Raw genomic sequence first — 26,971 nt, forward strand, 5'->3', positions numbered from 1 at the left:
TGGTGCACTAACATCCAAATCATAGATAGCCATTGTTCTCCTGATCTGGAGTCCCTAACAGTTAAATGCAGGCCTTTTTACCTTCCTCGCGAATTTACAGGGGTTATAGTAACAGCAGTCTACATCCCACCGAATGCTAACGCTAGCACAGCTTTAGGCTACCTGCTCGGTGCAATAAACTCACAACAGAGCACATATCCAGAAGCAGCCCACATCATAGCCGGGGACTTTAACCATGTAGACCTAAAGTCAGTTCTCCCGAAACTTGAACAACACATAAGATGTGCTACCAGGGGGAAAAACACACTAGACAAGGTTTATTCAAATATCAAGAAGGGTTTCAGGTCAGCACCACTACCACACCTGGGGCAGTCAGATCACCTGTCCATATTCCTAACTCCAGCATACACCCCACTCAGGAGGAAAGCTCCAGTCACCATAAAGACTGTTAAGACATGGCCTGAAGGAGCTTCCTCGCAGCTGCAGGATTGCCTCGAAAGGACCAACTGGGATATTTTTGAGGATCAGGACTTGGAGGAGTACACATCAACTGTACTTTGCTACATCCAAAACTGTGTTGACAATGTCACCGTCGACAAACGCATCCGGTTGTATCCCAATCAGAAACCCTGGATGACAAAGGATGTCAGGTCTCTCCTCAAGGACCGTAACACCGCCTTCAGGTCTAGTGATAGAGCTCTATACAGTGCTGCTAGAACCAACCTGAAGAGAGGCATCAAGGATGCCAAAGCGTCCTACAAGAGGAAGATTGAGGACCACTTTACCAACAATGACCCACGGCGGGTATGGCAAGGCATCCAGCACATCACCAACTACAAGACCAGCAACCGCACGACTGCCGACGGCGACGCCTCGCTGGCAGAGGAACTTAACTGTTTCTTTGCTCGTTTCGAGGTGAAAGCTACAGTGGCAGACATAACACCCTCTCCAGCACCTGACAGCAACACCTTCACTGTGCAGGAGTATGATGTTAAGCGCGTGCTCAGAGCAGTGAATCCCAGGAAAGCTGCAGGCCCCGATGGTGTGACGGGCAGAGTGCTGAGGGAATGTGCAGACCAATTATCTGAGGTCTTCACAAAAATCTTCAACCTGTCCCTTTTAAAATCCACCATCCCTCCCTGCCTGAAGTCCGCCACAATCATCCCACTGCCGAAAAAGTCTGTCATCAGCGGCCTTAACGACTACCGTCCGGTAGCACTCACACCGGTCATCACAAAGTGCTTCGAGAGACTGGTCCTGCAGCACATCAAAGCCAGCCTCCCACCCACCTTCGACCCACACCAGTTTGCCTACAGAGCAAATAGGTCTACAGGGGATGCCATCGACACTGCTCTTCACACTGCACTGACCCACCTTGAACACCAGGGGAGCTATGTGAGGATGCTCTTCCTCGACTTCAGCTCTGCCTTTAACACGGTCATCCCGAGCAGACTGGTCACCAAACTTTCCGACCTTGGATTTTCCCAAACCATCTGCCAATGGATCAAGGACTTCCTGACCAACCGCCCCAGACCGTCAAAATAGGCCCTCACCTCTCCTCCACCATTACACTGAGCACCGGCTCACCACAGGGCTGTGTGTTGAGCCCCATCCTTTACTCCCTCTACACTCACGACTGCGCCCCCACCCATCCCACCAACACCATCATCAAGTTCGCGGATGACACGACTGTGGTTGGACTCATCTCAGGAGGAGATGAGACAGCCTATAGGGATGAAATCCAAAGGCTGGCAGCATGGTGTTCAGTGAACAATCTGGTCCTGAACTCCTCCAAAACAAAGGAACTTATAATTGACTTTAGAAAAACCAGTGTAGAATACGACCCACTCTACATCAATGGGGTCTGTGTGGAAAGGGTACCCGCTTTCAGGTTCCTGGGTACGCACATCGCAGAGGATCTTACCTGGTCTACCAACACCATCACCACAGTAAAGAAGGCACAGCAGAGACTCCACTTCCTGAGGATCCTCAGGAAAACCAACCTGCAGGAGAAGCTCATGTTGTCCTTCTATCGCTGCTCCATCGAGAGTGTGCTGGCATACTGTATAACCACATGGTATGCCAGCTGCTCAGAAAAGGACAGGAAGGCCCTTCAGAGGGTCATCACGACGGCCCAGAAGATCATCGGCTGCTCACTGCCCTCCCTGGAGCACCTGTTCAGCCTACGCTGCCTCAGTAGAGCAGGCAAAATAATAAAAGATCCATCCCACCCCGGCCACCGTCTGTTTGTTCATCTGCCCTCTGGTCGACGTTTCAGGTCGATCAAATCCCGAACAAACAGACTTAAGAACAGTTTTTACCCCAGGGCCATACGAGAACTGAACACTACCTTTGCACTAGGCAACACCGTTAAAAAATCTTGTACTTAATATAATTGTATTTATGTATTTATTTGTTTTTGCATTTATTGCATATATGTTTGTACGCACCGTCAGGATTGGCTATTTTTAAATTTCGTTGTACTCGTTGCAATGACAATAAATGAATATTATTATTATTATTATTATTATTATTATTATTATTATTATTATTATTATTATGCTCATTATCCCTAACCTGTCTGTGCCGATCCAAATGATGATAGATCTTGCCCAAGAATCAAGAGAGACTCAAGGGTGTTTAATTGACATATGAACTGAAACAGATCTATGACATTCTTACTTGCAGCAACATAAAAAAATTGGAAACACAGAATGCCACAGATAACATAATAAACAAAAAAAGTTTAAATAAATAAAAACCCCAATATAGTGCAAACAAACGAAACAAAAACTAAGGTCCTTAGTGCAATCAAAGCAGTTCATAGTTTGAAAGTTTAATTAGTGTTTTAGTGATCAATAGCCTGATGGTTGTTGGAATGAAGCTGTTCCTGAACCTGGCAGACATGGGTTTCAGATCCTAAACCATTTTTCCAGTGGTAGGAGTGAAATGAGAGCACGGCAAGTGTGATGTGGGTCCTTGATGATGTTGTCTGTCTTTTTGAGGCAGAGTCTCTGATAGACCCCTTCGATGGTGGGGAGATCAGTACCACGATGGACCGGGCAGTGTTCACCACTTTTTGTAATCTCCTTCATTTCTGAACCAGACCATGATGCAACCAATCAGTATGCTCGCTACCATATACGTGTAGAAGTTCAAGAGAGTATTTGTTGATGTACTAAATATCCTCAATCTTCTAAGGATGCACTGATGGGCTTTCTGAATGACTGCATCAATGTACTAGGTCTAGGACAGATCTTCAGAGACATGCATGCCCAGGAACGTGAAGTTGTTGACTTTCGCCACCGCGATCTGTCGATGAAGACAGGTTTGTGGACCGTCAGCCTCCTTCTAAAGTCAACCCTGAAGAATCCCCTCAAGAACTTTCCCACCACTGATGTCAGGCTCTCCAGCCTATGAACCCTGGTTTGTTCTTGCTGCCCATCTTAATTAACAGTACAACATTAGCCATCCTCCACTAGTATTCCAGAACTTCACTTGTGGCTAAAGATCATTCAAATATCTTTGCAAGAACCTCTACAATTTCCTTTCTTGCTGCCAAGGATGCACATGGTCAGGCCCTGGAGATTTATCCACCTTAATATGGTTTAAAACCACCAATACCTCCTCTTTGGCAATTCATATCTGATCTAAAACTTCACAATGTCAGTAAAAACTGATGAGAAATATTAATCCAATATCTCTTGTAGCTCTACACAAAAATGGCCGTGCTGACCTTTAAGAGGACCTATTCTATCCCTAGCCAACCTTTTATTATTGATAACATCTTATAATAAAATAGCTTATAGAAATCGGAAGAAAATAATATCAATAGGAATTAAATATTAACAGAGTAAAGGTCCTTTCCTCAAAAAGCAGAGAGGGGTATTTCCAAACGATATCCTTCATAGGGTCATAAAGAGAGTCATACAGAATGAAAATAGGCCTTTTGGCCCAACTTGCACATGCTGACAAAGATGCCTGATCTACACGAGTCCCACCTGCGCACGTTTGGCCTATATTCCTCTAAATCTTTCCTGTTCATGTACCTGTCCAAATGTATTTTAAATATTGCTACAGTATCTGCCTCCACTATCCTGTGTGAGCAATTTGTCCCTCAGATTGCTATTAAGGTCCCCCCTCTCACCGTAAACCTATGCTGTTTGGTTCTTGATTCCCCTACTCTGGATAAGAGTGATTTCACCCCATCTATTCACCTCATGATCTTATGCACCTCTATAACCGCCTCCCGCACTGAAAGGAATAGAATCCTAACCTGCCTAATCTCTCCTTATGGCTAAGGCCCTCAAGTCTTGGCAACATTCTTATAAATCCTCTCTGCACTCTTTCCAGCGTAACAACATTCTACAGCAGAGTGACCAAAACTGAACACAATACTCCAACATCTTGTAAAACTGTAACATAACATCCCACCCTCTATAGTCGACAAGCTGACTATACATCAGAGGCCACTGTACCGAAAGCCTTCTTGACCACCCTATCTACCTGCGATGCCACCTTCAGGGAACTATGTACTACACTTGTCGATTCGATTGCTTCCAGGGCCTTGTCGCTTAGTGTGAAGGTCATGCTCTGGTTTGACTTCCCAAAACGCAACACCTTATACTTAACTGCATTAAACTCCACTAACCATTCCGCAGCTCATTGGTGCATCTGATCAAGATTCTGCTTCCTTTTCACCATCTTCACTATCTCGATACCACCCATTTTAGTGTCATTGCAAAGTTACTACAATGTACATGCCATCTACATTTGCATCCAAATCGTTTGATATTATAAACCACAAACTGCAATGGCCCCAGCACAGATCCCTGTGGCACACCACCAGTCACAGGCCTCCAGTCTGAAAAGCAATGTTCCACCATCACTCTCTGTTTCCTTCCATGAAGCCAATTCTCTATCTAGTGGGCTAGCTCTCCCTGGATCCCATACGATCTAAGTTTGCAGAGCAGCCTACCCTATTGAACCTTAACAAATATATAAATAAAGTGTGCTATTTAAATAAACCTGCCTTGCCTTGCCTTGCCTTGCAGGCAGTTTTGGTCTCCTAATTTGAGGAAGGACATTCTTGCTATTGAGGTAGTGCAGCGTAGGTTCAACAGGTTAATTCCTGGGATGGCGGGACTGACATATGATGAAAGAATGGGTTGACTGGGCTTGTATTTGCTGGAATTTAGAAGGATGAGAGGGGATCTTATAGAAACATAAAATTCTTACGGGATTGGACAGGCTAGATGCAGGGGGGGGGGGGGAGGGGAGGGGAGGGGGGGAGGGGAGAAGGGGGAGGGGAGAAGTGGGGGTGGGGGGTGCTCTAATTTTGCCCACCAATCTCCTGTGTGGAACCTTATCAAAGACTTTCTGAAAGTCCAGATAACTACATCCACTGGCTCTCCTTCATCCATTTTACTTGTCACATCCTCATAAAATTCCAGAAGATTAGTCAAGCAGGATTTTCCCTTCATAATTCCATGCTGACTTGGACCAATCCTTTTACAGTTATCCAAATGCGTTGTTATTACCTCTTTAATAATTGACTCCAGCATCTTTCCCACCACCGATGTCAAGCTAACGGGTCTATAATTCCCCGTTTTCTCTCTCGCTCCTTTCCTGAAAAGTGGGGTAATGTCAGGTAGTGTCATAGAATTATTTTGCCTTTCCCACCAGGAAACCATGAATTTATGTATCTATAAGAAAGAAAGTCTGAGGTTGCTTGACAAGTAATAATGGTCAATTATGTCACTTGTGATGTGCAGGAAAGTTTTATTGCCAATTGATTTGTTTTATTGTTTATTGCATGTGTTTCTTTGCTATTTCCTTTGACCTAGTGAAGTTATCACAGTCGTTTATAGTCTCTCCTTTGTCAGTCTGTAATGGGTCCAGGTGGCCACCTCTTTTCCTTTTCAGAAAGGAAGCTGTACTTGTGTTAATCTTCTTAGTGACACAGAACACATCAAGTGTGCAGTTTCTATCAAGAATCTGTGATACTAGCCATTCAAGGCCTGCAGATTTGGCATGTATTTGAATAGGTTTGACATGCGATGTGGTTGTATTAGTACCAGTGTATTTAAAAAGATCTCTTGCATGTGTAGAAAGAAAGGTCCACACAACAGTGATTCTCAATAGAAAAAAGAGGCTTAACTGGATTTACAGACTCTTCTGTTTGGCTGAAACATCCTTAAAAATGTTGGTGGGAGGCTGATGAAAGAAAGCAGTTTCAAAGAGTACAAAAGCTTGTGTAGGGTACTCCCTCTTCTGTTGCAGTGGGTTTGTCGAAGAAATAGAGCTTGAGGTTGCCATGGATGTTGGACAATTTAAGTGAATTCACCACAACCCCATTAGAATTACATGCCATCGTATAGAAGTATTTTCCCCTCAGACAGGTGTATAATTACTTGTGTTATGTTACTCGTATTTGCTAGAAAACAATTGTTCTTCTGTTTTGTAGTTGCTGCATTTACTTGGTGTGAGTCCTGCTCATATACCATCTGTGTTTAGCTGTGAGGATGCCTATGTTATAGTTACAGTTAAGGACAATGAATGATCCTCTGTAAATCTGGGAATGTAATCATGTTTTCTGTGACCTTGTGTGTACTATAGAATTCTGCAATTGGAAAATTTAATAATGAAATGTTATTGCAAATCACAATCGGTTTTCCTCAATGTACATTATTGTATGTTTTGAACTGCTGACAAATGTATTTGTGGAACTTAGTAAGAAACCAGTTAAGAACGGATTTACTGTGGTCGAAATATGATTGCCTGCCATAAAATTGTGCTTTTAATTACCTTTTGGTTACCAATTCTGTATCTGAATCTTTAAAAGAAAATCAACATATTGTTGGAGAATTGTTTTGGCCTGTTAGAAATGCGAGCACTTATTCAAATGAGTTAAAACTTCCATGTGATTTGTTTCTTGAATTCCAATTTTTCCTAAATGGATTTTCAGGCAAAAAAAAATTATTCAAACCTGTAGCGTAATGTTTGTGCAGTAGTGAACTGTATAAACAGAAAATAAAACTAGTTTTTGGAAAGTTCCAAAGTGATTAATTCTGGAGGCCTGCAACAAAATTTGAGTGGGGGTGGGGGTGGTGGTGAGGAGGGGGGAGGGGCAGTAAATGGTTGCCACTAATGTTCACATTCTGTAGATGAATAAATGGGTGAAAACAAATCCAGAGTCTGCTACTATGTAGGTTGGTGAATTCAATTTTGACTGATCCTCTATCTTGTTTAAGCAAGTTAATGGTTGGCATATAATATTATAATGCTTCTCACCATCCTGCCATCTGTTCCCTGCATCCTGTCCTCCACAACCCCTCTCCCCTCCCAAAATCCTCAGAGCTCCACTTTTTACTTAAACTAGCCAAATCTTCAAAAGATATGAAAGTGATATGCAGGAAATCTGACAAATTTTAAGGTAAAAAAACACCTTTAGATAATAATAATGATACAAAATTATTAGTTAGTCCCCAGTTCAGGAAAATTTGGCCCCCACCTGTTTGACCTTGGTGCTGTTCTTTATACTGAATTAGACTGAATATATGTACTGTAAATACAGTGCATAGGTCTAGTCGATGTGCCTCTGATGCTGTTGCAACTAATTTTCATTGTATTTTTACTTTGCCATACTTGTGACAACGAACCCGACTTGACTTGGCATAGATAGTGTAACTCTGAAGTCGGATGTGATGTTCAGCAAGTGTAAAGTTCCTGTAGCTCAAGTTTTCTTTGAAACTCCCAACATTACTATTGTAGTATATTCTGACAACAGATGACTTATCTATACCACGAGAAGGGAGAGAAATATTTTTAATTTTTGATAGAATTCCATTGAAATTTCTAGAAAATAAGGATAGTTACATTACAATGAGATAGTGAAGATTTTAACAATGTTGAAGGCTGATCAGAAATCTTTAATTTACCTAAGGATTAATTTACTTCAGGATTAAAATACTTAATAATAGGAAACTGTTGTTTTCATACTTCTGCAGGACCAGATCTAGTTTTAGAAAATCAAAATCCTGTTATTTTTTTCAGATTACCAGGAAAAGAGTTTCAAAACAAAAATCAGTTTAATTAATGGTTTAAAAAGGAAGACTTTATCTTCTACGGCATTTTATTACATGATTTACATGTCTACTTAATGCTGTGTGTGTTATTACAAAATGGTGCCCATTAAGCATCAAGCTTTTGTACTCTTGTAACAAATGTACTCTTTGTTTACAGGCAACTGAAAGTATATTTCGAATGGCTGTAACAAGGGGTCTTTTCACACCAGTTAAACATGGGGAGGTAAGAATTTATACAATATTTGCCTACTGTTATTTAAACATTGAGTAATTTGCTACAGTATACATTACATTATTAACTGTTAATTCAGAAGGTTGAATTCAAGTAGATTGAAGGAAAGGGCGAAAAGAGAATAAAGGATGATCTAGCAATTGGCAATTGGGTAACTTGGAAATGGCCTTTCAGTTTTAAGGATTTTGATCAGTTGCCTGATCCATTTCTGTGTTTTGGATTGGATTATGATTGGGAGAGAAAAAAATGGCATTCCAGATTCTCCTGGAAGAGGGAAGGTAATTTTGATGTCCACCATATTGAAACCCCGCAAAATCGTGTGTTTCGATTGAATCCCTTCTAATTCTAATATCTTAAGGTAGACGCACGTATAGCCTGCATAATCTTCCCATTCCAGGTTTGAGCAGTGTTACCCTTTTCTGAATAGTTCCGAACACATTTACATCTTTCCTTGAGCAAAGCCAAAGCAAAACAGCAAGTCAGGCAGCATTTGGGAAGAGAATGGACATGGGACGTTTCAGGGTCGGGCCTGTTCAGCGAGATAAGTCAACCTATATCACTATCCTCTCCCAAGCCAACATCCCCAGCCTTCAGGCCGTGGTTATACTTGCTTGAGCACTGCTGAGCAGACCATTTCAACTACTTTTCCATTCTCATATTGACCAGACCGTTCTCTGCCTTCTCCACGTCCTGGGTGAGGCCCAATGCAAATTAAAAGGACAGCACCTTGCATTCCATTCAATGGTATAAATGTCAAATGCTCTAATTCCAGCTAACCCGTACAAACTGTTTCCCTCTCTCTTTTACCTCCTGGTGAATCTTTGGTTCAGCCATTTTGTTCCCTTTCCTAAACCCCTCCCTCCAGCTCTCCATCACCAATTTCTGTGCCCCCCGTCCCCGTGGTTCCATCCACACATTACACATACTAGATACCATTCCCCATCTTTTTCCATTTGCCCTTCATCTCTTCCTGAAATGCCCCTGTTACAGATCTTCCCATGTCACAATACCTGACATAGACATCCTGTACTACGAATAATGTGTGGCAGACTGATGGAATGAATGGGGATGAATTTGCTGGCTAGTACAGATTGCAAGCATCTTAGCCTGGTGGGAATGGGGCATTTCCAGGTGCCTTCCTCCCCCTCAACACCTCCATCCCCCAACTGAACCACAATACTTGGGGGCCGGGTAAAGCTGAGCAGAGCTGGGAGTACTGAGCATCCTCACTCACGCATGAGTCAGTGATGCTGAAGGGCTGCCACTCTCCCCACGCCTGCTTGCTCTTCTTTCACGGTTGCTTATGTGACCATCTCCCACACACTCTTTTGAAAAAAGGTCCCAAACCAAAACATCACTTATCCGTTCCCTCCACAGATGGTGCCTGTCCCAGAGTTACTCTAGCATTTTGTGTTTTGCTCAAGATTCCATCATCTGCAGTTCCTTGCATTGCCCTTATTAATTTTATATATGTCTTTGGTTTCTACATAGACCATGCCAGCCGGATTTTTTTTCTTTCCTACTCCCAAGTTCTTCTTCAAGGAGATGTGTTTAATGCTGGTACAGGGCCAGAAACACAGCCTTTGGGCATCATATTCACAATTGCAGAATATTTAGCCTCTTAATATTGCTATCCTGTACCATGCCTCAGAGCTTTTTCTCATTCCCTTCTCATTCTGGGTGACTTCCTGCAGCTGTGTGCTGATCGCCCATTATCTGAACAGACAGCTGCTACCTTAAGTTTTGTTGGTCAAAGGTGGACGTTTCTGCATCATGATATCCTCTGTTGAATACCTTCCTGATTGCAGTTGTATCCTGCTGTGCTCAATCCCTGGCCAAATCCAGATGACATTTAACACAAGGGTGTGACTGCTTCCAGGAACTGCGACTCAGATCCCAAATCACCAAAGCTGAGCTGATGTTCTTCAAAATGTAGACACCTTTTGTAAATGATTTTCAGTGAATGTCCACTGACTTTCACATGTGGCTTGTATAACATATCACAGGTCTGGCCTAATGATTGTTTCAAATCTTGATCCATAAATTCAAAAAAGGCTATGTTTTTATCAACTATTTGTGTATGCCAGTTGCTAATTACTAAGCCCTATTCAGATGAGTGTGCTTAAGACCAAGCAGTATGAGAAATGCAATGGTAGTAGAAAGGAAAATCAGATTTTGGAGAGTACCTCTGAAATAAAAAGATTATGATTGGGTCGTGGAGGTGGGATGTTGGAGATGAGAGACAAAGAGAACAATGGGTGTAGGAAATGGAAGCAAGAAGTGACAAGGTAAGCAGAATGGTAAGAGAGTTACAAAAATGGGTGAAAACATTGGGGATGATTTGGACTGTGAGGAAATTATATTTTGGAGAGAACGGGGTAGGCATATTCGGAATGTGCACAGTAAAGAGTGGGGGTAGGGCTTTGGAAAGATAGTTTAGAGGAATGTTTTTGGGCAGAGAATAGCTCTTGCAGGCACAAGGAATTGAGGGGAGGGTGATTTATGATCTGGTGGAGGGAGAAGGTGGGGAAAAAAATGAGCGCAGGTAAGGCTGTATGTGCCTGTAACTAGTACCCATCCAATGGGCCAAATAGATCATCTGGAGGACTGCTAAAGACAGCAAAGCATATTAGAAGTAATGGCTCAAAAAATAATAAACTTCAAGGGATATCAATGTATCGTAAATATGCTGTGAAATTGCCGTTCAGCAACTAAGCGCGCGGGATCCTCTCCACAACAATTCGCACAGCCAGTAATTTCTGCGAATTTCTCATTTGCATTGGCACAGAAGTAATGTTGAATCTATGTAGCTTTAAACTGAAATAAAGATAGAAACTACTGAAATTACTCGCCTTGCCAGGCAGAATCTGTGGAGTAATAACAGTTAATGTTTCAGATTAATGACTTTTTATGAAAAGTTTAATCTCTTGCTGTCAGAATTTTCAATACGTTTTGCCATTTGGATGTGCCAGTTAACTGTCAGCCATTCTTTCGCTCATGTAAAGTTAGATAATTTTGAAGAAACACACCACAAGGATGAATGTTCACAAAAATCCTGTTTGTGAGATGCAAATGAATACTCTTAACAATTTTTTTTTCTGTAGCTTTAGGTTACTACTTTGTTCTTGTATAAGTTTTTTTGCCTGAGTGAATTGTGATTGTGAACATTACATTGAGTACAACCATTAAATTTTTACCTTCTGGATGCTTTTAATCGCTGAATAAACATGAAATCATGTATTTTTAAAATAAATATTCTTAATTACTTGAAGCTATTTTCTTAGCCATTGTAGTTTTCTCGAAATAGGCATTTCTAGACAAATGGTAGTTGAACCCTTTGTTTCCACCACAAAAGGTGGACGTTGGATCTGTTGAGACGTGCAACAATTACATCAATGGGTTTTTGTTCAGGTGAGGTCAGTGAGGGACATGTAACAAAGACCAGTAAATGGAGTTGAGGTAAAAATTAGCCATGATGTGATTGATTGGCCGGATAGGCACAGGGGACTGAGTAGTCTTCTTGAGTTTCTCTACATTGCATTGTTGTGTAGCATTGCAATAACTACATAGTGCGATAGGTGCTTCTCCACTTCATTATTGCAGTGTGTAGCCCCTGTGGCGACAGATAAATTAAGGGGGGGGGAGGGGGGGAGGGGAGGGAATTGTATGGAAAGAGATGCAACTTGTTTTTAATGATTATAGAAAATAAGATAAAAAAGGATTGATATCGATGGAATTTATTATTTGCAAAGTTTCAGGTTACATATCTATATGTAGGGTTCTTTGGTTATTGCATTAACTTTGGAGTTAGTGCATGTTTTTAATGATTGTGATAAAGTAGAGATGAAGAAGACAAAAGTAATTTTCACAATATATTTGTAAAAACAACATATTGTGATTTAAAAACATAGTATTTGCCTGATGATAGGAACTCTACTCCTGCCATCAGTTGACAGCATATAAGCCATTGTTTTTATATCCATCTATATACTAAAACTCTTATTTGTTTGTTTGTTTGTTCCTGAACTACAGCCAAAACAGTACACGATAGCGCAACAATTTTAGGTCCACCTTACTCACCGTCGTCCCTTTGGTGCTAATGGAAGAAGTTTCATTGAAATCGGTGTTATATTTTTAAAGTTATTTAAATTTTAAAGTTTAAATCTATCTCCTAGGAGGGGAGGGGGAGGGAGGGGGAAGGAGGGAGGGAAGTGGGGGGGGGGGGAAAGGGGAGGGGGAGGGGGGAGGAGAGGGTGCTGCACCAATGCAGGAGAGGTTTGGGCTCAACGGGTCCACTTGGTCTAGTTCTTTATAAAGGCGAATGAAAATATATTTGAAGTAATTAAGCTGATTTTCAACTATAATAGTTTATTACTTAGTTATTCCTGAATTTTTTTGTGGGTAAATTTGAAAATTATAAATCCTTGAGTTTTACTGAAAGTGCTTGAGACATCAGAAGTAAAAGGCTTTTGACCTTTAAAGTTTGGTAGAATTGTGTTTCTTTTTCTAATTGTGGAATGCATTTCATTTATTTTTGTAATGAGCTATATATTATTGGTCTTCACTTTTGCTTGATCGTCATTGTGCTGTGTGCTTTCTAGATTAAAGCTTAACAGAAAGACAAAACAGAGAGCATGAGAAAATGTCAGCCGAACAGCGAAGATTCATAAAGTACATTACACGAACAATGTCTGAAAGAAGGGGTGAAAGGCCAAAATGAGATGTAAAACCGTGATCTTCCAGTTTCATTACAATTAGTGTCATTTGGATGCCATTACTTCCAATGATTTCAGCCTACGGGCATGCCAGGCATAATCACTCACAGACACATAATGTAGCGAACTAGTGATGTGATACCAGCCATACAATTTTCCCTCGCCTTCAACTTACAAAGATGTTATTATTGCAAAGGGTTCAAAAGTTCTGTTTCAATCGCTGTGAGGTGTCTCTAATTTCTAGTCTTCTATTCCCTTTTGGATAATTTCTTGTATATTAAGCCCCTGGGGTAGAGTCTTGGTTGTATTCTGTGCAAGGTAGGTCTAGCTATATATCAAACTGAAGTGTATGTCTTGCTAGAGTTTAACCTTTGAATATAGAATATACTGTAAATTGTCACTCATAGTAAACTAACATGCTTCCTGTGGAAGAAAGAAAATATGAACGTACTATGAACCAAAGAAAAGTACATTTTTGAAATGCCCCTGAGCTCTGCTTTACAAATTCAGTTATATATGAGCAGGGGAAAGAACGGACTGAATTGTTCATCCTCTGTAACTCTGTGTTGTAGACTGAAAGGCTCAGCTTTGAATGAAACTATACACTCTTGGGATACATCCATTCAAAAAGAAAATGGTGGAAAATGCATATTTCAAACAAATAAAAAAGATATTTTGTTGATTGACCTCTGGTAGAAGTGAATGCTGAAGATTTGCTGGAAGTAATCATGTTAGAGCTTTGGCTACATGTGTAACAGTAAACTAATTTCTCCCTTATTGCACTACTTTGGCCAACCTGCTCACATTCAATGTTTCTCGTATTTTGTCTACTTTTATCGGATGATAAGTTGCAATGTGGCTCAAAAAGGGCTTGCAACAAGTCAATGGGATAAATATTCTGGGTATGAGTAATGTGAAAGAAATACGAATTCAGAGAGGCATTTGTAATGTAAGGAAAGGTGTTTCTAGTTCACCAGCATGTTACCGAGCCTTGAAGGCTTGAGTTATAAGGAGAGACTGGATAGGCTTTTTCCATGGATGAAAAAAGCTGTGAAGTAACCTTGCAGAAGTATACAAAATCATGTAAGGTATAAAAGCAATTGGCATGTTTGTTCCAAGGATAAATCAGTCTAGAACTAGAGGGCATATGTTTAAGGTGAGAAGAGAAACATTTAACAGAGACCGACCGGAGGGGTACTTTCCTCATGCAGAGGGTGGTGCATATATGCAATGAGATGCCAGAGGAAGCTGTAGAGGTGAAATCAGATGAGATCTCTGACAATGATTTACCGGATGAGCTCAAAGCCTTTTACACCTATTTTGAATAGGCAAGGAAAGTTCCACAGGCGTTTCCCCAGTGCCCTCCTGGCTCTGTCCCATATATCTTTGTGGCAGAGATCTGATCTGCGAAACTCTTGGTAAGTGGCTGGCCCAGCATGAGTACCTGGATGGGTTCTGAAATCTTATGCTAATCAACTGGCTATACACTTTGGCGGCATCTACAGCCTCTCTCTTCAACATCTATTGTCCTCATCTACTTCAAGAAATCCACCGTCATTTGAGTCACCTCGAAAAATAAGGTGGTTTGTCCCAATGACTACTCCCTAGTAGCTCTTGCATCGATAATAATGAAGTGCTTTGGCACACTGGTAATTGTCCACATTTGTGCCAGTCTTGCAATTTGTGTACAAGAAAATTAGGTCTACAGAGGATGCCATCTATCTTGCACGACATTCACCTCAAGATCACCTTGGCAATAAGAACACTTACTCCAGGATGCTATTCATTGACTAAAACTCAGCCTTTACCGATATACTGAATAAACTCATCCTTAAACATCTGCACCTTGGTCTTGAGGCCTCCATCTGCAACTGCATCTGGATTTCCTGACCATCAGACCTCAGTCAGTTAGAATTGGTCACAACGCATCCTTCACCCTGACCTTTAACACTGGCATACCTCAGGGTTATGTGCTCAGTCTCTAACTCTACTCCCTATACACATAACTGTGGCAAGGTCCAGATACGACCTTGACAAGGCCATCAAAAAGGCCAAAAGGGACTTTTGCTCCAAGCTGATGAGGCGGATGTTCGGCAACTGTGGCAGGGCTTGAATGCCATCACCTCCTACAAGGCGAAATCAGGAGGCAGCTCAAGCGACAGCAAAGCATCACTCCCTGGCATGCTCAAGGCGTTCTGCGCATGCTTTGATAGAGAGAACACTGATGTGCCTTCCCGAGTCACAGTCACAGAGGCCGACGTCAGAAGATCCTTCAAGGGGGTGAACCTTCGGAAAGCGTCTGGACCTGATGGTATATCCGGTCGAGTTCTCAAAACCCGTGCACACCAACTGGCTGGAGTTATTGCGGACATTTACAACCTCTCATTACTGAGATCTGAGGTTCCCACCTGCTTTAAGAGGGCATCAATAATACCCAAGAAGAGTAAAGGTGACGTGCCTCAACTACTATTGACCAGTGGCACTAACGTCCATGGTGATGAAGTGCTTTGAGAGGTTGGTTATGGTGCATATCAACTTCTACCTCAACAAGAACCTCGACCCACTACAGTTCACCTACCGTCTCAACAGGTCAACGAAGGATGCGATCTCACTGGCTCTCCACTCCGCACTGAACCACTTGGACAATAAAAACACTTACGTCAGGCTGTTGTTTATAGCCTACAGCTCGGTGTTCAATACCATCATCCTCTCCAAGTTGGTTACCCCCGAGCCAGCTGCCTGCCCCTTTTCCGGGGCTACGTCCGCGCCCGGGTAGTGTTAGACTACGTACTGTCATGGGCATCCTGGGGGATTTCCAGGACTGCTGGGCGCTGCAGGGGGTTGATTGCATCCTTGACAAGGAGTGTAAGATAATTGTATAATAGTTTATTGTTTGTCTTGTATTGTAGTGGTGGGTTCTGTTTTGGTTTTATTGTATTGTACATATTTTATTAAATATTTTTGATTTAAAAAAAAGTCGGTTACCAAGCTCACGGAACTGGGTCTCTGCGCATCCCTCTGTAATTGGATCTTTGACTTCCTCATCCACAGACCACAGTCTGATTGAATTAACACTTCTTCCTCATCAACAATCAGTATGGGAGCACCTCAAGGCTGCGTGCTCAGCCCCCTGCTCTACTCACTCTATACTCATGACTGTGTAGCCAGACACTGCGAACTCCATCTTCAGGTTCGCCGACGACACCATCGGTGTTGGATAAATTACAGATGGTGATGAGTCAGAGTATAGAAGTGAGATCGACCGATTGACCAAATGATGCCAGCACAACAACCTGGCTCTTAATATCAGTAAAACCAATGAACTGATTGTGGACTTTGGAAGAGGAAGGATGAGAACCCACAATCCTAATGGTGGAGAGAATAAAAAACTTCAAATTCCTGGGCGTGCATATTTCCGAAGATCTTTCCTGGACCCAGCACACTGATGCAATTATAAATAAAGCACATCAACGCCTCTACTTCCTGAGAAGAAATACGGAGATCCGGTATGTCAGAGAGGATTCTCTTGAACTTCTACAGGTGTACAGTAGAGAACATATTGACTGGTTGCATCACGGCCTGGTTCGGCAAATTGAACAAAAGGAGCGAAAAAGTCTGCAAAATGTTGTGAACACTAACCAGTCCATCACCGGCTCTGACTTCCCCACCATCGAAGGGCTTTATCGGAGTCGCTGCCTCAAAAAGGCAGCCAGCATATCAGAGACCCACACCACCCTGGTCATACACTCATTTCATCCCTGTCTTCGGAAAGAAGGTACAGGAGCCTGAAAACTGTAATGTCCAGGTTCAGGAACAGTTTCTTCCCTACAACCATCAGTCTATTAAACACTATAACCTCAAATAAGCTCTGAACTATAGTAGACTATTATTGTTATTATTGCACTACTATTGGTTGTTTTTTGTGTGTACCTATGTGTGTGTGTGTGTGTATATATATATATATATGTGTGTGTGTGTGTACTTGTGAGTATGTGTATATATATACACTGAACTTTTTTTTCTCTCGTTTATTTTATTGTTTACTGTGTACTTTGTTTACATATTCTGTTGTGCTGCAGCAAGTAAGAATTTAATTGTTGTATTTGGGACATATGACAATAAAACACTCTTGACTCTTGAAGTACAGTGCCAACTCAATCTTTAAGTTCACTGATGATACCTTTGTTGTTGGCTGGATAAACAACAATAATGAGACGGAGTACAGAAAAGTGACCAAGAATTGTGTGTCATGGTGTCAGCACAACAACCGAGTTCTTAACAGCAGCAAGACAAAATATGTGAGTGTGACCTAAGGAAGCAAGGGGCGAAAACAATCCTGTCCTCGTCAACTGAGTTACTGAAGAGATGGTTGATACGATACGATAGAACTTTATTTATACCAGGAAGGAAATTGATCTGCCAACAGTCATAAAACACATGAAACATGAAATTAATGTGATGTGGAAAGGATTGGGGATGTGCAAAGATGGGGGTGGGGGGGGGGGATTGGGTGGGGGGGGAGGAAGGGGAGTCAGTCTACCCCACGACCAAAGGGGGAGTTGTTGTACAGTTTGATAGCCACAGGGAAAAGGGATCTCCTGTGGCATTCTGACCTGCATCTTGATGGAACCAGTCTGTTGCTGAAGGTTGACCAGTGTGTCATGGAGGGGGTGAGCTTCTATTGTCCAAGATGCATCCTCTCCAAGACCACCTCCCATGAATCTAACTTGACAACTTCAAGTTCCGGGGCATCCATATCACCAGCAAAGTAACCTGGTCTCTTTGCAGTGATACAGTGAGCAAGAACTCATATCAGCGTATTTACTTTCTTAGGGTGTGAGAAGAATCTGCATGGCCACAAAGGTTCAATTGAACTTCTGCAAGTGTGCCACAGAGGGTTACCTGACAGGATGCACCTCCGGCTGGTATTGCAACTGTTCTGCACTTGACCACCTGTTCCTGTGGAGATTGGTGAACACAGCTCAGTCCATTACAGGCTTGTCAATTACTTCCATCCATTCTATCTTCACAATGCGTTGCATCAGGATGATTGAAAGTATTGTCAAGGATGCTTACCACCCTCACTGTTCCCTTTTCCCTCTTCTACCTTTGGGGGAAAGATACAGGAGCTTGAAAGCGTGGACATCCAGGTTTAATTACAGCTTCTTCCACATGGCTATCAGACCCTTGAAGCAATCACCTCTTTTACATGTCATTCCCAGAGGTCCTGCCACATACAATACAATACAATATATCTTTATTGTCATTGTACAGGGGTACAACGAGATTGGGAATGCGACTTCCATTTGATGCAATAAATTAATTAGCTATTCAGTATTAATTTAAACACCCCAATGAAACAAATTAGAAGAGTTTTAAAACAGAATAAAGTGCAGATATGTCTGTGCCGGTTCACTGTGCGATGTGACCATCCGGCTCAGCAGGACCGGTTCATAGCAGCTATGGCCCTGGGGATGAAGCTGTTCCTGAGTCTGGAGGTGCGGGCGTAGAAGGCCTTGTATCGTCTGCCCGATGGTAGAAGTTCGAACAGACTGTTGCAGGGGTGTGAAGAGTCTTTGTGGATGCTGGTGGCTTTTCTGAGGCATCGTGTGTTGTAGATGCCCTCCAAGGCTGGTAGCTGTGTTCCGATAGTCCTCTGAGCTCTATGGACTACCTGCTGAAGAGCTTTCCTCTCTGCCTCCGTGCAGCTGAGATACTCTTATTCTTAACTCTACCTTATTCGGTTCTTCCATTATTATACTATAATTACTTTTTGCACTACAATCTTGCACCATTTTGCTGCTTTGCACTTTCTGTGGGTATCATTGCCAAATCTGTGAGCTTTATGTGAGCAAGAAATTTCACTGCACCATGCTGAGCAAGTGATCAAATCATTTTTCTCCCTATTGTGCAGTTAAGTATATAGTACTGACCTGGACCTAGTCCATAAAAAGAACACATTTCAATTCCACCACAAATTTGTGAATTCTTTGTGAAATGTTATCTTTAAGGATTTTTAAAAGAATTTTGACCAGAAACAGAACTGGACCATATACATACTGTGGTTACAAAAACGTCAACATTTGGGTATCCTGGGAGAAGTGTTTTTTCATCTGATATACCAAATTCTGATGATATGATCAAATGATATTCAATCATCCTCAAGATACAGGAGTGTGATTCAATTCTTGGATGAGTGCACCTCCAGTGAATCTGTCCAGCGCAAGCGGCCAGATTCGAAACATTCACTCCTTTCAACTACAGTTAGGGTCATCGAGTCATCGAGTGATACAGTGTGGAAACAGGCGTTAAGGCCCAATTTTCCCATACCGGCCAACATATCCCAGCTACACTAGCCCCACCTGCCTGGGTTTGGCCTATATCTCTCCAAACCTGTCTTATCCATGTACCTGTCTAACTCTTTTGTAAACGTTGGGGTAGTCACTGCCTCAACTACCTCCTGTGGCAGCTTGATCCATGTACCTGTCTAGCTGTTTCTTGAATGTTGGGATAGTCCCTGCCTCAACTACCTCCTCTGGCAGCTTGTCCATACACCCACAACCCTTTGTGTGAAAAGGTTATCGTGTTTCAGCTGAGCCTTTCACAAATTGTCATCAACACGTCCTGCTCAATGACCATCGACACGGGAGCACCTCAAGGGTGTGCTTTCTCCCCTACTTTCTATTTCCTTGACTGTACAGCCACTGCCATTGATCCAATGCCATCTTTAAAGTTACTGATCGTACCACTGTTTGTGGAGGAATAACGAGTAGCGATGAGTCAGAGTAGAGATTGATAATTTGATTGAATAGTACCAGTACAATGATCCTGATCCTGCTCTCATATTGTCCTCTAGCCTTTGACATTTCCACCCGATGAGAAATAAACACTTAACTCTTGAAAAATTAATTGTTCCTTCTGCAGGACATTTTCATTCGAAGTACTACTACATTATAGCAAATCACTTGTTCAAAGTTGGTATGAACTTAATCATTCCACAAGGACTCTTTTGAACTAATCATGCAGTAAATTATCCAAAGGTTGGTTCACTTACATGAAACAGAACTAATTGGTAGTTGAAGAACATCTTAGCTGGCCAGTAATTCTTTTGATAATCTTGCAAGTTCGTCCTTTGTTATTTGTGATGGAGCTGACGGCTATTAACCATTACACAGCTGAATAAACAAAACTTTATTTGCCTAGCACACAAAATCAAAGTCATTATGGCCTTCACCTATATGATGTAAAGAACTGGTCTGCATATGATTTTTACTACACATCTTTTGCAACTTAAGACTGCTTAAAAATAGTAGTTACAATTAGATTTGCATTGATATTGTGACTTGAATTGTATCAAATGTGTATGATTTCACTGAAGTTGTCTTCAGTAACCAAATGTGGCAGTAAAAAGCTCTTTGCTTTAACTGGATTTATTCATATCATTCAGGGATGCTGGGTGCTGGCATACGAGTCAGTCTATAGCTATGGTTCTTGTTTTTCCTTTCTTTTAATTTATGTTGTGTGGATGAGGAGGAGCTTTAATGAGTACGTGGAGGCAATGCAGCGTGCAAATTGCATCTGATGGTGAAGGGGAGATTAAATCCGTAACACAGAGATGCTTATACTTTTGCTTTGGGGGAATATTTCTGGGGTGGAGCTGACGACTCCAGCCAAGTGGTTGTCCATTCCATGTGCATGCATGTGTACTAGCACAAAAGGGCCATTGGATGTATTCAGTGACATCAAATGGTGCTTTTCACTTGTTTTATGTAAAATTCTACCACATGTGCAGGGTCCCATGCTCGCTTCAAATGTGGAAGCAGTTCTAAATAAAATGGGTTGAGATTTGCTTTAGTTTTGGCTGACCCTACTGGGCCAAAGAGCATGACGAGTCCTTCTTTCTCCAAATAGATGCCACTGTTAACTTTCCACCATTAGTGATTTTTCTTCCTCACCACTGCCTCACCTGATACCTCACCTGGCAGGCAATTCAACGAACCGACCAAAAAAAAAAGTTGCTTGAAAATCTCCTTTAAATTTTCCACAAAGGGTGTACTGAAGAGATTCACAAGGATATTGCCTGGATTAGGTATTGGCTAATGATACATCCATAGGTGGTTTGGGCAAACTTGGATTGGTTTCTCTGGAATATCAGAGGTTGAGTTGATAGAAGTATAGAAAATTGTGAGTCACAGATAGGGTAAATAGATTCCTGTTTTCTCCAAGGCGGCAATATCAAATGCAAGATGATAAATCTTTGAGAGGGGGAAAGTTTAAGAGAGAAGTGAGAGGAACATTTTGTACACCGAGAGCGGTACATGCCAGGAATGTGCTGCCAGGGGAGGTGGTGGAAGCAGATACGGTAGTGATGTTTAAGAGATACTAGACTACCCGTGGACCTGTTGGGTTACCCGTCGTTACTAAAGGCTCTTTATTAACTTGTCAGTTTCTTTGTTGAACTAAATTAAGGCGCCTGTTGCAATGAACATATAGGGAATGGAGGGAAATGGTTTATGTGCAGGTTAGAGGATTAGTTTGACTTGGTATTGTGGTCGGTGCTGACATTGTGGGTCATAGGACTGTTACTATGCTGAACTGTTCTGTTCTATTAAATCCGTCTCTATTGCATCAGAATCATCTAATTTTGAAACAATACAAGCTGCCTGTCTTGCCTTTCTCTTAAACAAGTCTCTATAAAGGCCCCGACATGTAGTTCTTTCACAATTCCGTCTGGCTTACGCCTAATACTCCTTGCATTGAAATAAATAGACTTTAGCCCTCAGTCCAACCATGTTCATTAACCTGGCCCTGCCTATCCTCTTCAGAGTTACTTGATGTAACCACTATCTACCCCTCAAGCTTTCCACTTGCTGACCTGTTAGGTTCCCATCCTCCTGCCATTGCAAGTTTGAAACATCCCAAGTAGTGTTTACAAACCTCCCTCCGATGATATTGATCTCACTCCAATTCAGGTGCAAACCATCTTTTCTTTCAGGTCCCACTTCCCCAGGTGATATCAAATGTTTTGACCAAATTATACTTAATAATAAACAAGCTTCCATCAGTTAGAATAAATGAGGGACATTCTGCAATGGAAACCCTACGAGGAATGGGCCCGCCAAGGTGACTGGCACCCTCTCTCCTTCCCTGTTCCCCCTCTATGAGGAATGGGCCCAACGGGTCCACTTGGTCTAGTATATTACTAAAAGTCTCATCTTGTATGTTCCCGAAATATAGCCAAAACGGTACATGATAGCGCAACGATTTTTGGGGCACCTTACTCACCATTTGCCTGCGGTGTGCAGTATCAAGTTTCGTTATATTTTTAAAGTAATTCACTTTATAAACTTTAATAACTTTATAGCGCAGTGCGCTCCCACTTGTCTGGCCTGGCGCCACACCTGCGTAGTTGGGGGAAGGTTACTGGGCCTGGCAGCCGCCCTGTGCAGTTGGGGGCGGGTTTCCGGGCCCGACGGTGGTACGCCTGTGCAGCAGCGCCAGGAGGACCGGCACCCATCCCGGCGTGCCCCGCGCCTGACCTTCCTCCGGTGGTGCAGCGCAGCAGCAGAGAGAAAGTCAAAGAAGATGGCCGCTGGCAGGACGAACATGGGGCAGCACCTTGCGGCCGCTCTCCTGCTGCTGGCCGCCGCGATGGCCGCCTGGGGCTGGGGTGAGTGGCTCCCTCTCCCCTTTACTCTCCCCCCTCGCCCGCCCCTGGCCCCGGGGGAGACTCCCCGGCCACCACAGCCTCGGATATACCCTGGGATCTTGCTGTGCACTTTTGGAGTGGGAGAAGAAAGGATGTTAGACCAACGCAGGAGAGGTTTGGAGCCGATTGAGGTTGTGGTTCAAATGCAAGGATTATTTGAGTATAATCTGAGTGGGATCTTGCTGTGCATTGCAGGGGGGGGGGGGTGGTGTGGGGGGTCTGACTGATTCTGGGGGACGGGGAAGGTGCTAGACCAATGCCAGGAGAGGTTTGGAGCCGATTGGGGTTGTGGTTCAAATGTTGAAGGATGACTCCTGAGGTAAATGCTCAAATTTTCTTCAAGTTAAAGTTTGACCGCTCAAGAATATTAAAATGGTGTGTCTTTTTTTTCATCAACCGCTGTCACAACGGGAACCCAACGGGTCCATGGGTCGTGTTTTGCTCAAATAGTTGCGCTATCGTGTACTGTTTTGGCTGCTTTCTGCCCAACCAATTGTTCAAGCGCATTTGATTGCAACATGCGCCTTAATTTAGTTCAACAAAGAAACTGACAAGTTACTAAAGAACCTTCATTAACAACGGGGACCCAATGGGTCCACGGGTCGTCTAGTATTAAATAAAACTCTTGGATGGCCCAGCAATTGGTTAGCCCCATTAATGAATAATATTTACACTAAAGCCATGTGATTCAGTGAGATGTACTGTGATAGCCACAGTTGCTTTATAAATATAATCATCGTTATTTTGGAACACTTTCCTTCTTGGAATTCGATTGAAGTTGCCAAAAATTACTCCTTTAAGTGCTTTAAAAATTATAATTGAGGCGTCTTTCATTAGTATGTAGTACATTTTATCCCAGGGATGAGAAATGCAGCTCCTTTTTAGTCAGAAAAATATTTGAACATGTGGCGAAGCTAAGAACATTTAAATAAATCACAGTTTGCTTACACTTGAATTATTTGGAGTCGCTTGTAGTTTGTCTTAATACTTGCCTTATAACTTCCTGATCGCTACCCATTGCATTACAACATTGTATTAACACAAAGTCAATCATAGGCTTACTTATATAAATTACTGCACTATGTAGGAGTTGAATTATCCGACAGGCTTTTCCCATTAAATGTAGTTGATTGTGAAGGGGCAAGAAAATCCACCTTCTAGCCTAGTCTTGTGTCCAACTGTTCTGTGCTTGGACACCTCTGACCTACTTGTCTCTACAAACAAGCTGCAACATCTGCCCAGCAGGCAAACATAAAGGTCATTTTCACCCTCATTACAATCCTGCTTCTGACTATCCATCAACCGTTCAGTGACCCCAATGGCAGATATAGCACTGGTCTCCCAAACATTTTTGGTATACTAATTTCCTTATTTCTCAAAATCCCATCCAACAGTAGATTCAGAAGTTTTTTAATCATTAATGTACATGATTATTTGTTGTGGTAACTGCAACAGGGCTTTCCAAGCCTTTTAAAGCAGGGAGCTGGGTCTTAGCTGAATTTTGGAAAAGCTTCACATAACAAAAATATCATAGTTCCTCGAGTTTTGTATTCCAGCTATCATGAAGACGATTTAAGATTCTTCTCCCACTGTATTTCAGCCCAGCACCACTTACTTTACTGAGCTTTTAATAAGCTTGAATCCTTTTCATTTCTTTAAAAATGCTGGGTCTGGAAGTTATTTTGGGATGATTCATTAGTCTCTCAAAGTAATAAGCCAAGTTTTGAACTTTTAAGGAGTTGAAATAGCGACATATAAACAGAAGAAATGCAGCTCAGATTAAGGATCTTGTGGGAGTGTACTTGACCCATGCATTTTACAAGTGTGTGTTCATCTCCAAGCCCAATCATCGCTTATGACAATAACCATTACAGAATAAACAGGATTTGTTGACATTGTCAGATTTACCACCACGTCAAAAGCCACAGATACAAAATTAGATTTTAGAAGTAATGTTTTCCACAGACATTGAAATTCCTCAGTGCTTTACTGTGTTTTGTTATATATAGAAGGCAGTATCCTTTCAGATTACTGTCAGAATGTCTGAAACTTGCTCAGTTACCCACAGAACAAAGCTGAAGATCTATTAGTGTTTCCTTGAATGTAGAATGCAATGGCAAAATGCAGCACAGTTACAAACCTCAACTGCCATGTTGGATCTTATTTTTGAGAAACTATTAATCCTTAAGAATGAAGGCTAGATTAGCTCTGGAAATGTAATTCAATACATATCATTTAACATCTGTGTTTAAAAATATTTCTATCCAAAGGCCTTGCATTGGTGTTGCATAGGGAAAAGATGAATGTTACGGCATATACATTGCAGAGAAATATACAAAGTATGATTCCATGTCAATGCATTTTTATTGGTGCTGCCAATTTCCCCACAGCAGTGAAGTGTTAAGAGCAATTGAATCCATTTTATGGTATTGGTTGGTTGGAGCACATCAATCATAGTGGGATAATTCTCACATTTTTGACAATTTGTATCTTTGGGGTCTCAATATTGTTCTGGTCAGTAAATTCGGCACACTATCTCATCTGTAAAATTATACTATGTGGCATTTGTGCTGGTCCAAGACTCGATTTAACTTTAATCTCAATTTGTAGATGAAGTGATGAAATGGAATATGCATCGTTACATGACTACTCATTTCAGTATATTTTTGTGTCCATACTGCAATAAAAACTCCCCACCTTTCACCCTACTAGGAACCACCAAGTCGTTGTTTGTCATTTTGGGCAGCTGCAATGGGATCTCATCATTTGCCAGGTCCTTCACTTTCCACCTACCTCAGAGGTCACCCTCTGCCCAGTCTCCTCTTCACTCCCCAGCTACCCCTGCCTGATCCTTGGTACTTTTCCCTGACTGCTCGGCAGATGTTGCAGTTTGTTTGTAGGGCCAAGTAGGTCAGAGGTGCAACACTTGTTAATTAATCTTCTCCTTCATCATCATATCATAATCATCATAATCATACTTTATTAGCCAAGTATGTTTTGCAACATATACGAGGAATTTGACTTGCCATACAGTCATACCAATAAAAAGCAACAAAACACACAAAATACATTTTAACATAAACACCCACGATAGTGACTCCTCCACATTCTTCACTGTGATGGAAGGCAAAAAAAAAAGTTCAATCTCTTCCCTTCTTTGACCTCCCGCGGTCGGGGACCTCAAGCCTTCCGTTACCGGGACAATCTTGGCTCCCATAGCCGGTGATTGGGCCCTCCGCATCGGGGCGATAAAGCTCCCACATCAGGGGGGGGGGATCTCAGCTCCCCTGCGCCGGGCAATCGGACCCCGGGTCGGGGCTAGTCGAACCTCTTGCGACTTTGAAGCTTCCTGACATCAATCTCTACCCGAGACTACGAGTCCCTCGATGTTGAAATCCGAAGGCCGCAGTTGGAGCGTCGATCCCAGGCAAGGGATTGCAGACTGATGGTAAATCCACGGCCCCGCGGTGGGGCTCAAAGTCAGTCTTCAGCAAGGCCACCAGCTCCATGTTGTTAGTCCGCAGAGTGACTGGAGATACGATCCGGAAAACAATCGCATCTCCGGCAAGGTAAGAGATTGAATAAAAGTTTCCCCCAACTCCCCTCCCACCCCCCACATAAAACAAACCAAAGAACATTAACACATACTTTTAAAAACACACTAAAAATAGCAAAAACGACGAAAAGACAGACAGCACGTTGGCGAGGCTGCCATTGCTGACGGCGCTACCCGCCATCCAGAGTTCTAAACAGCGATTCCAGGTGAGGTGAAGATTCATGTGCACTTCCCCCAACCTTGCTACTGCATTCTGATGAGACCAAGCGCAGACTTGGCAAGCATCTGCCCTCTGACCGTAATGGCCATCCCAAGCTCTCAGTTGCATGTCACTTCCCATTCCCACACCAACCATTCCATCCTCCACTGCCAGTGTGTGGCCCAGTGCAAATGAGCTAAACAGCACCTTGTATTCCACCTTTTTAGTCTACAACCCCATGGTATGAACATTGAATTCTCCAATTCCAGGAAATCCTTATCTCCTGTGTTCCCTTCTCTTCTCTTTGGGTTCTTCCATTTTTGTTTCCCTTCCCACACTTTCCCCAGTGACCCCCCCCCCCCTTTTCCATCATACATTTTTGTTTCCCTCTACCCCCCTACTGGTTCCATCCATCTCCAACCCATAGATTTCATCCACAGGATTCCCTCTCCCCCATCCCAAAATCTGGCTTC

At 42.4% G+C, this 26,971-nt stretch overlaps 1 protein-coding gene across 3 annotated transcripts in view; it reads left to right on the forward strand.

Moving 5' to 3' along the window:
* The window catches only part of tmem135 (transmembrane protein 135), a 302,235-nt gene that overhangs the window by 140,195 nt on the left and 135,069 nt on the right, over positions 1-26,971 (forward strand). For all 3 annotated transcript variants that reach the window (XM_078402681.1, XM_078402680.1, XM_078402682.1), the window contains one exon: positions 8,245-8,310. In XM_078402681.1, coding sequence (XP_078258807.1) covers positions 8,245-8,310 — 66 coding nt within the window. The remainder of the gene's footprint in view (positions 1-8,244; positions 8,311-26,971) is intronic.

Source organism: Rhinoraja longicauda, chromosome 7, assembly GCF_053455715.1.
Source record: "Rhinoraja longicauda isolate Sanriku21f chromosome 7, sRhiLon1.1, whole genome shotgun sequence".
NCBI lineage: Eukaryota > Metazoa > Chordata > Chondrichthyes > Rajiformes > Arhynchobatidae > Rhinoraja > Rhinoraja longicauda.